Consider the following 9944-nt stretch of genomic DNA (forward strand, 5'->3'; position numbering starts at 1 on the left):
CACCGGCTGCAGGCTGACCCGACCCGCACCCCCTGGGCGGCCCGCAGTCTCCTTCTGTTACTTTCCATGGGGACGCAGGCGATTCCGTCAGAACATCTTCCCTGCCAGCTCCCAGCCACTGTCAGTTTTAAAGACCACAGCAGAGCTGGTGGGTCGTTCCTCTTTTCCTGTGCTGACTTTTCCAGACACCAAGAGTCACAGGAACATGGGACCAAGGGGGAAAAAAGGAGGCGTCCATTCGCTGGAGCTCCTGGAGGGCTCCTGTCAGGGGAACCCCAGGGTCCCAGTGCTGAGTGCCAGCCTGCCCAGCCTCTCAGAGGCAGCCTGGTACCAGGCAGCGAATGGGTGGCTGGCTGGCATCCAGGGTGCCCATCCATTTGTGGGCACCACCCAGCACACAGGCACGTGCACGCACATACACGTGCACACGCACACATACAACACACACACACATGCATACTCGCGCGCACACCCGAATACATGCACACGCGCTGCAGACTGTGGGCAAGCCCTGCCCTGGGCTCCATGCCCAGCGGGCACCTGTAGCCCTCCCCATGCCCGTGGCACCCCACGCTGCCCTGAAACAGCTGTCCAGCATGGGGGAAGGCGGGGAGCTGCTCCTCATCACCGGCCCCACCCATCCTGCAGGTTCTTGGGGACAACCCTGTCCCCAAAGCCTCCTGGACGCCACCAGCCCATCTCCTTCTGCCTGCAGGGCCTGACTCCTCTACCTTGGCGAGCTCACCTACCTGGCCAGGCCCTGCCAGTGTCACCTGCCAGTGTGCCATCAGCTGCTCCAGAGGGTCACTTCAAATCTGCAGGAGTCCTGCGGCCCCCAAAGACCCCTGTGCCCCCAGCCGGGTCCCTGTGGCCCTGGGCCATCTCCCACCAGCTGCCTCCATGCAGATGCCCTCCTGGGCTTCCAGGAAAAGGGGGCGGGTTTTCTGCATGAACACTGACTACTGATTGGCCTGGACTTTGAGTTGGGGCGGCAATGTCCGAACTCCCAGAGGCCACCCCACCCCTCAGGAGGACCCTGCAGCACGGTGAAGAGCAGCAGTCCAGCACAGACATCTGGAGGTGGGGTTCAGGAGGGGTTTTATTTCCTTTTGCCCATTTTCTTTAGTACATTTGCCTCACTTTTATCATCAGAAAAGGCCACGGACGAAGGTGTATAAGCAGATATATACCAGGTGACTACCCACCTGTAAAACTGTTTAAGCAGAAAAGCTGTGCAGAGACACGAAAGTGTTAGCTCTGATTACCTCTGGGTGGTGAAACGAGATGATGTTTTCCTATATTTGTAAGTTTTTATGATGAGCACGCACCTGTTTTGCAAGACGAAAAACAGTTTTCTGCAGACCTCATCGCTGAGCCCTTGTGAGTCCAGAGGCACCGCCGCCGGGCCCACCTGGGGCTCCTACCGGCCCCGACAGGAGCACCCTTCCACCTGGCGGCCCCAGCCCTGCCCTGGAGATGCTCAGCCGGGTCTGGGCGCTGGGGTTGCCACGGGCGGCCGCCCACCTCCTTACTGTGGAGCAGTCGCACCAGTTGGTCACACACCATGCGGGACTCGCTGGGTTCAGCAAACTAGGCCTCAAGGTCCCTGTGCAGCAAGGCTTCTTTTGTCCCCATTTACAGCGGTGTGTCAGCTCCCGCCTGCTGTGTAACGCCCTCCCAGCCACACCCACCCTCTTGGATCCGTGCACGCCCCACTGGGCCTCTGCCATTTTTCTAGTTCTTCTCCCAAACCTGCAGGGACATCTCTGCAGACCTTGAGAGGCCACATGAGCGGGTAACAGCTTTGCACACAGACCTGAACCCCGTTTGTTTTACTGGACGTCACAGCACCAAACCCCGGAGCACTGGGGACATGCCCAGGGCACAACGTGGATGGAGTCAGAAGCAGGTAAAATTACCATACAGCTACTTCGTAAACCCCCATAAAGTAGGTGGGGAAAGCGAAGAAAATATTGGAAGGACTCCTAGAATATTCACAGAGTAGTATGACTTCTGAAATTTCTCAAAAGTGTCCTCATGATGGTTATACAACATTTGTATGTTTTTAAACTAAACCATTTAGGCTGATATTAGACAAGTGTCAATAACTCCAGCTCCAGGAAAAGTCTGGAACCTTCTCTGGGACAGGGGTGGGTCTGGCCACATCTGAAACCCACCCACGCAGAGCCTCAAAGATATACAGGGGGTGCCAAAAAAAAAGTATGCATGTTTTGAGAAAGGAAAAAACTATTAAAATTGTAATACTCAATATATACCGATAACAAAAGATGAATACAAGTCACGTCTAACTTCTGCAATTACAAGAGGTGTTCAAAGTGGTTCCCATCAGCGTAAATTTTAATACAGTTTTTTCCTTTCTTAAAATGTGTGTACATTTTTTGGCACCCTCTGTATATGTATAAATTTGTTGACTTTATTTTCCCAGAGTAAACAATGAAACATCTTTTCCAAATATGTATTTGCCTAAACTGTGAAAAAATATACATATGAAAAATAACTCAGAAATCCGACAAAGCAGTGGATTTGAAACATTTAACCCAACAGCATCGTCATTTGTAGAAAGTGGTGATTGTGGGGACCCGTGAACACGCAGACCAATCCCACACGAAGATGCGTATTGGAACCAGCCGAAAACATTCAAGGAGATTCATTTGGGGTTACAGCTCTTTTGCAGACATCTTAAACTCGACTGCACTTTTGTTCTACTGGGCATGAACAAGAGTCCCCACGGACAGTAAATAAATCCTTTAGCTGGGAAGTGCTGGGCTCAAAGCTGCTCTAGACACCAGAGACTCTTTCTTTCAGTGACTCAGTCCGGAGCGGAGGCGACCCCAGCCTCCCAGGCTCCCCGACTCCCAGCCCCTCCTCGCTCCGCCCCTCCCTGGCTCCCTCCGTCAGCCCCTCCCTCCTTCCCTCCCACCCTTGCTCCGAGGTTGTACCTCCGGCTGGCCGGCAGAGCAGACGTGTCTCTCTCTCTCTCTCTCTCTGGTCATTGTCAGTCCACCCTGACCCCTGCCCTCGCTCCATGGTGACACGCAGGCCGGTGACATGAGGTTGGCCCATGCTCTGCTCCCCCTGCTGCTGCAGGGCTGCTGGACCGCTGCGCAGGACCTCCCGCTAGCTGAGAGGGCCATCGCCTTCCAAGGTGAGGGGACCTGCCGCCTACATCTCCGACTGCCTTTTGCTGCGGGGGGCGGGGGGGGCGCGACAGGGCTGGGGATGCACCCAGCTGTGATGTCCCAGCAGACCTGGCCCCTTCCCTTGACGTGTGGGGTTGCTTGAAATTCTCCAGCTTGCTGTCCAGGCTCCCCCGGCTAGGCCCCTGGGCTCTGGCATCTCAGGCGAGTCGGGATGGGCCCTGGTGAGGAGAGTGAACTTCCCTCGGGTCTCAGGGCCTCAGCCCCAGTGGCCCAGCGCTGTCCCTTCTCTACCTTGGCTAATTCCATTTGACTGTTTGCCTGGCAGTCAGTCAAGGAACATGGTTACCTGCTCTCACACACCTTTTTCTGATGCTTTATGCGCCCTGGTAGTGTTTAATTCAACTTAGAACCATAGTGAGAAAGCAGTCTTAGTTGTCCAGACCAGGGCGGGGCTCCCTGGCTTCCAGGAGGGCTCGGGGAACTCTCAGGACCCACGCGGGGCTCTCATGGCCACCGCACCCCATCGCTGGGTGCCAGCTTTTCTGGACGAGGGCCACTCGGTGCAGCCGGGTGGCTCGGCCAGCTCACCTGCCCAGGGAGGTGGCTGGTGGGAGCGGAGGGCACAGGGTGTCAGCAGCTGGTCTCCTCTCATCCTTGGCCCAGACTGCCCGGTGGACCTCTTCTTCGTGCTGGACACGTCCGAGAGCGTGGCCTTGAGGCTGAAACCCTATGGCGCCCTGGTGGATAAGGTCAAGTCCTTCACGAAGCGCTTCATCGACAACCTGAAGGACAGGTAGACATCCCCTGACCTCTCCCCTGCATGTCCCCAGGCCTCTCAGAGAAACTGCACCACCGGCCGTCCCGGTGCCGCTGCTGCCACGGCCCAGGGGCAAAGCCTGGCCTCAAGTTGCCCGTCTGAGAAGGGAAGCGTTGTCCTGGCCACTCGGGTCCCCTCTGCTCATCCACAGCCGTTCAGATGGGCCAGAGAGGAGCTTGAGATGGAGCAGGCCGGGGCGAGGGAAGCTAAAGGCACGGGCCGCGGGGAGGCTGAAGGGACGGTGCTGTGATGTGGGTGCTCCGTACCCCAAATGCAGATGAAGAACTGCACCTCCAAGCCCAAACTGAACATTTTTAAGGGGTGCCCTGAGGCCCTGTCCAGTGCCTGGAGAGGGCACCCCTCACCAACCACCTGGACACTAACCGCTGCCCAGGTGGACTGTCAGAGCCTGCATCTGGACCCAATGTCCCAGTGTACCAGTCAGAGGGGCCTGGAGGGCTCACCAGCCTGGTTCGGGGTTTGGGCAAGGCACACTTCATTCATTCACTCACTCATTCATCTGTCTGAGGACTGCAGCACTGGGAGAGTGGGGTGGAGAGCGGGGGTGTGGCCAAGGGCTGGACACGCCCACAGTTGAAGGGCAGGGCCATGGGTTGGGGTGAGCACAGGTCAGAACACAACTCCCTCCCTCGCTTGTGCAGGGCCCCATCTCTAGTCCCACCCTGTCCCTGCTGACCCACTGACCCCCTGACCGGAGCCCTGACCTCCCCCTCCAAATGGGGCCGCAGGGACAGGGTGCGCAGCTGCCCAATGCAGAGTGCTGTAGGACCCAAAACCCCAACCTCACCTGAAATGCCCAGGTCCATGGGGCCGTGGGACCCCAGGGGCTGCGGAGACGGTGCCGTGTGGGCCAGCACCCCCTCCGTGGGCCTTTGGCCCTTCACTCAGCCTCCCTGTGCCTCAGTTTCCCCACCTGTGAACTGGGGTAGGCTCCTCTTGTGATTGCTACTGTTAGCATTGCCAGTGGGGCCTCTGTCCCGCCATCAGCTGAGTGGGCCACCAGGCAGGCCACGTCCAGGCCCTGGCAGAGCAAACCCGGAGACGGGCAGAGAGAGGCAGCCAATCAGGTTCCCGCTCGGCACTGGCCTTACCCCCATCGCCCCGCCCACCGCCCCGCCCACCGCCGTCCACGAGGGTCTGGGGCCCTCTGCCACCCTGCCCCTGCCCGTTGCCACGCCCGCTTTACTGGCGCAGAGTCGAGGCAATCACCGGCTGGCTGGAGCCCGGCCCACGCGTGGTCGGCACAGGAAGTCCAGCCAGCGGCTTCCCCCTGGGTCGTGGGACGGGGCGGCCGTCCGTCCTCCCGCGGAGGCGGCCAGCGTGCGCTGGGTGGGTGGGTAGGGAGCGGGCGGGCGTCCCGGGGCGCTCACCGGCCGCGCCCGCAGGTACTACCGCTGTGACCGCAACCTGGTGTGGAACGCGGGCGCGCTGCACTACAGCGACGAGGTGGAGATCATCCGCGGGCTCACGCGCATGCCTGGCGGCCGCGACGCGCTCAAGACCAGCGTGGACGCGGTCAAGTACTTCGGCAAGGGCACCTACACGGACTGCGCCATCAAGAAGGGCTTGGAGGAGCTGCTCGTGGGGTGAGGCCCAGCGCGTGCACGCGTGGCCCCGTCCGTGGGCCAGGGAGCAGCCCAGGCCCGCGTCCCCGGGTGGCGCTCCACCTCCCCGACCTGTGCATGGTCATCCGAGCTCGCCAGACCCCGGGGGCTGCCCACGGGCAAACCAAGCTCTGGTGCCCGTGAGCCCGCAGGACCAGCCCTAGTGCCACTGCCTGGCCTGACTTTATGGCTGCCAAGAGTCCCTCCCCGAATTGGCCACTGTCTCCTCATCCAGCGAAAGTCAAAGGGACCTGAAGTGCCCAATCACTGCCTCCCTTTTGGCCAGGCAGAGGTGACGTTTGCAGTCAGGGACAGAGACAGACAGCGGGACGCAAAGGGAAGGGACCCCTATGAGAGCATCGGTGGCCCCAGTGCTGGCTCTGCACGTCACGTGGGGTCTTGGTAGCGGCGAGCAGCCAGCAGCTGCCATCCTTAACCCTCAGAGATGGTTGGCTCCTGGCGGTGGTTTAGCCAGGCCCCAGCCCCAGAACCCCCACCCACAGGTGGGCACATCTTCGGCCGTCCCATCTGCTGCCTGTGATGGGAGTCCCATGTCAGGACGCCTCGGGGTGGGTGAGGACCCGTGCCTCTCCCCTGGCTGTGTGTGCATTTTCCAAAATGGCCTTTTACAGAAATGTGACCCCACAAAACTCTTTTCCGTTTGATGTCTGTTTTTATGACCCCACTTTATAGCAAGACCAACAAAGAGAAACACTGTCCAGTGTAACAGGACCGCCTTGCAGAGCAGTGCTTGGGTCTGGGTCCTCCTCCGGGGGTCTGGCCCCCGCCCGTCACCTCCCATCTCCAGGTCTCGGCTCTCGGGTTCCAAAGGGTCAGAGATGACCCGAGGGAGCCAGGCCGGGCCTCACCGCTGCCCACCGCCTCGCAGGGGCTCACACCTGAAGGAGAACAAGTACCTGATTGTGGTGACCGACGGGCACCCCCTGGAGGGCTACAAGGAGCCGTGCGGGGGCCTGGAGGACGCCGTGAGCGAGGCCAAGCACCTGGGCATCAAGGTCTTCTCGGTGGCCATCACGCCTGACCACCTGGTAGGAGCCCTGGCCTGGAACTGTGGGCACAGAGGAGCCGGCTGGCATTGTCCTCAGGGTCACCCTTGTTCCTGCCATGTCCTCCCAGGAGCCACGACTGAGCATCATCGCCACGGACCACACCTACCGGCGCAACTTCACGGCGGCCGACTGGGGGCAGAGCCAAGACGCGGAGCAGGTCATCAGCCAGACCATCGACACCATCACCGACATGATTGTGAGCGGCCACTGCACCCTCACCCTCCCACACGTGGTGCCGGCAAACCCTGCAGCTGTGAATATAAATTAACTTGATTTTTCCATTTCATTTTCAGAAAAATAATGTGGAGCAAGTGGTAAGATACCCTCCCCAGCCCTCCCCACCCCCACTGCCCAGGGGGTCACCACCGGCCCTTCCCTCCCCTCGCCCCTTCCCTGGGCACCTGAGCCACGCCCTCTGAGCACCTGTGGGCCTGTGGAGCGCCGTGGCTGTGCCTTGGCTTTCTGACGTGTCACTCTGTCCCTTCTCCGGCAGTGCTGCACCTTCGAGTGCCAGGTGAGTGTAGCCCCCCGCCCCCCTCCGGGGCCTCTCTGCACGCTGTCTCGGGCTGACTGTTGTATCTGTCTCGCAGCCCGCCAGAGGACCTCCCGGACCAAGGGGCGACCCCGGGTACGAGGTGAGTGGCTGTACCCCAGCCCTGTTTATGTCCAGGAGAGAGAGGGGTGTCAAGTAAGCATGGGAGAAACGCCCCAGGTGTTAGGGACACAGCAGGGCCCCAGGCAGCCGTCCTGAGCACCCACCACACGGCCGGGTGTGGGGACAGTGAAGACATGTCTTTGATGAGCAGGCGCCCCTCCCGCCAGCCGTGGGGGAGTCCAGCACAGTGACCTTGAGGCCAGTGGGGTGGCCAAGGGCTGGCGTTCGGAGCGGGGCCGGTCCCACAGCATCCTTGCCCCCTCCCTGTGGTGGAGGAAGAGGCCCTTACAGAATGCGTCCCCTGAGTGCTTGGCCCCTGGAGGTGGACCTTCCCGGGGGATGGGCACACCTTGGAACCCAGGCCAGGGTGGCCCAAACGGAGAATTCGAAGATCAAGACTCGTTGCCAGTATTTACAGCGTGGGACATTGCTCGTGAAAGTCCAGATTTGTGGCTTCTCCTAAAACTGTGGGCTCCAGTGGCCAAGGAGCCTATGGCCACTGACCATGGGAGCGGAGCAGCCTCTGTCCGGGAGGTCTTGTGCCCACACAGCAGCAGGAATGGGGCACAGGATAGGATGGCAGAAAAGAAAGATTCGGGGGCCTCGGTCGTTCCAGTGGGGCGGCGGCATGGCCCGGTGGGGTGTGAGGGAGGGGACACGTGGACCTGACCTTGCAGACACCAAGACGGGCCACGGGTGACGGGGAAGGTACCTGAAAACCACATGAGCAGCTTTTCAGAAATACGCAAGAGATTGTCCCCTAACCTTGACCTGCTTTGTGTTCCAGGGAGAGCGAGGGAAGCCGGGCCTCCCAGGAGAGAAAGGAGAAGCCGGAGACCCTGTGAGTGCTGCGCTCCCGGCCCTGAGGGTGGGGACAGGCTGGGGAACCTTCCAGAAGGATGGCCAGTTTCTGAGCATCGTGGTCGCAGTCCTCAGAGGACACGGTCCCATGGGCAGCGAGGGCCAGCGGGTGCACTCCGCAGCCGTTCCTTCCAGCACACCACACCACGATGCCCCCACAGTCCCTCTCCCCACAGGCCCAGCTGCTCTCAGCGGGCAGATGGGGGACCGGCCGGCAAGTCCCAGGACCTCTGCCTCGGCCGTGGCCAGTCCCCCCACAACCCATCCCCAGCTTTCCCTGGGGACCCTTAGCCTCGGGAGCCCCCCAGGAGTGGGGATGGAGTCTTTACAGCAAGACGTCTCCCTGGAGTGCCAGCCAGCAGTGTGGCCGGGTCCGGTCTCTCTGGCTGGCCAGGCCCGAGTGGAGTGGGGGGGCCAGGCAGGCTGAGTGGGGGTGCCCCTGCCTCCCATGGCATCTGATGCCTCTCTTCCTTTGTGTTCCAGGGAAGGCCCGGGGACCTGGGACCTGTCGGCTACCAAGGGATGAAGGTGCGTCTGCCCGCCTCCTCCACAGTGGTCTTTCCTGGGGCTGAGCCAGGGGACATCACAGCTGCCCCCGAGCATGGGGCCCTGGGCCATTAACAGCCCCCCTTTCCTCCTGTTTGCGGTGTAGGGAGAAAAAGGGAGCCGAGGGGAGAAGGTGAGTGAGGGGCAACTTCGGAGCGTGTCCCTCTGGGTGCAGAGCAGCCCCCTCACCTGGACAGGGACGACGTTGCATGTCCCCAGCGTGGCAGGGCCTCAGCGAGCTGGTAGGGGGTTGGCTGGCACGCCTGTCCCAAGGGGCCTGGAAGGCCAAGCCCTCCTTGCGGTCCTCCTCCGCCTCCCTGGGGGGACGTGGCCAATTTCCAGGGAATTCCCTCTGCGGTGGCCCCCCCTCCTCACCCTCCCTCTCGTCTCTGCAGGGCTCCAGGGGCTCCAAGGGCTACAAGGTGAGTGTGGCGGTGGGGACCTGGGTTCTGCCCACGGGTGGGTGCTGTCTGAGCCTCGTCTGAGCCTTCGGTCTTTGCCCCTCACAGGGAGAAAAGGGCAAGCGTGGCATTGACGGCGTCGATGGCATGAAGGTAACCCAGGCTGGTGCGGGGGCTGAGGGCAGGGCCAGGCACTTCCCCAGACATGGGAATAGGGGCCGCACCTGGGCACTGCCGGGCACTCAGAGGTGGTGGGAAAAGCAGGAGGCATCTCCTGACAAGCTGAGGTCCCAGGGAACCCAAGCCGCCCGGCCAAGCTTGGTGCATCTTCTGCGATGGGGCTGAATGGGTGAGGCAGAGCCTAAAGGCTTCACCACTAAACCTGCCTTCGTCCTTCCAGGGGGAAACGGGGTTCCCCGGCCTGCCAGGCTGCAAGGGCTCGCCTGGATTCGACGTAAGTCGCTTTCTGTCACAGATACGTTATGACTAAGTCCTCGGGTATGAACATGGGCTGAGACCCTTCTTGGGGCTCTCTGCGAAGTCACGGGCGGCTGTGCCATGTGCAGACCTGCCTTGTAAGCACTTGACTTACGTCGGGGCGTGGCCTGCTGGCTGCTTGGCTAAGACCATGGACTGACCTTCGCCGTCTTCTCACCAGGGCATCCAAGGCCCCCCTGGGCCCAAGGGCGACATGGGCGCGTTCGGACTGAAGGGAGAGAAGGTTAGTGATGGAGCCCCGGGGACTGGGGCAGGCGCTTTCTCACCTTCTGAGTGTGGATCAGAAGTCTTCCTGGGAGTGATTCTCCAC

The 9944-nt window shown here is 61.0% G+C and overlaps 1 protein-coding gene across 1 annotated transcript in view; it reads left to right on the top strand.

Annotated features, from left to right (window-relative positions):
- Positions 1–2934: 2934 nt before the first annotated feature.
- COL6A1 (collagen type VI alpha 1 chain) overlaps positions 2935–9944 on the top strand; it is a 29885-nt gene continuing 22875 nt past the window's right edge. The window contains exons 1-15 of the mRNA XM_019628023.1: positions 2935–3166; positions 3825–3954; positions 5385–5585; positions 6493–6652; positions 6741–6869; positions 6967–6987; positions 7167–7187; positions 7264–7308; positions 8116–8169; positions 8673–8717; positions 8842–8868; positions 9131–9157; positions 9245–9289; positions 9537–9590; positions 9795–9857. Of these exons, the coding sequence (XP_019483568.1) occupies positions 3070–3166; positions 3825–3954; positions 5385–5585; positions 6493–6652; positions 6741–6869; positions 6967–6987; positions 7167–7187; positions 7264–7308; positions 8116–8169; positions 8673–8717; positions 8842–8868; positions 9131–9157; positions 9245–9289; positions 9537–9590; positions 9795–9857 (1119 nt within the window). The 5' untranslated portion in view covers positions 2935–3069. The remainder of the gene's footprint in view (positions 3167–3824; positions 3955–5384; positions 5586–6492; positions 6653–6740; positions 6870–6966; positions 6988–7166; positions 7188–7263; positions 7309–8115; positions 8170–8672; positions 8718–8841; positions 8869–9130; positions 9158–9244; positions 9290–9536; positions 9591–9794; positions 9858–9944) is intronic.

Source organism: Hipposideros armiger, unplaced genomic scaffold, assembly GCF_001890085.2.
Source record: "Hipposideros armiger isolate ML-2016 unplaced genomic scaffold, ASM189008v1 scaffold_745, whole genome shotgun sequence".
NCBI classification, from domain to species: Eukaryota; Metazoa; Chordata; class Mammalia; order Chiroptera; family Hipposideridae; genus Hipposideros; species Hipposideros armiger.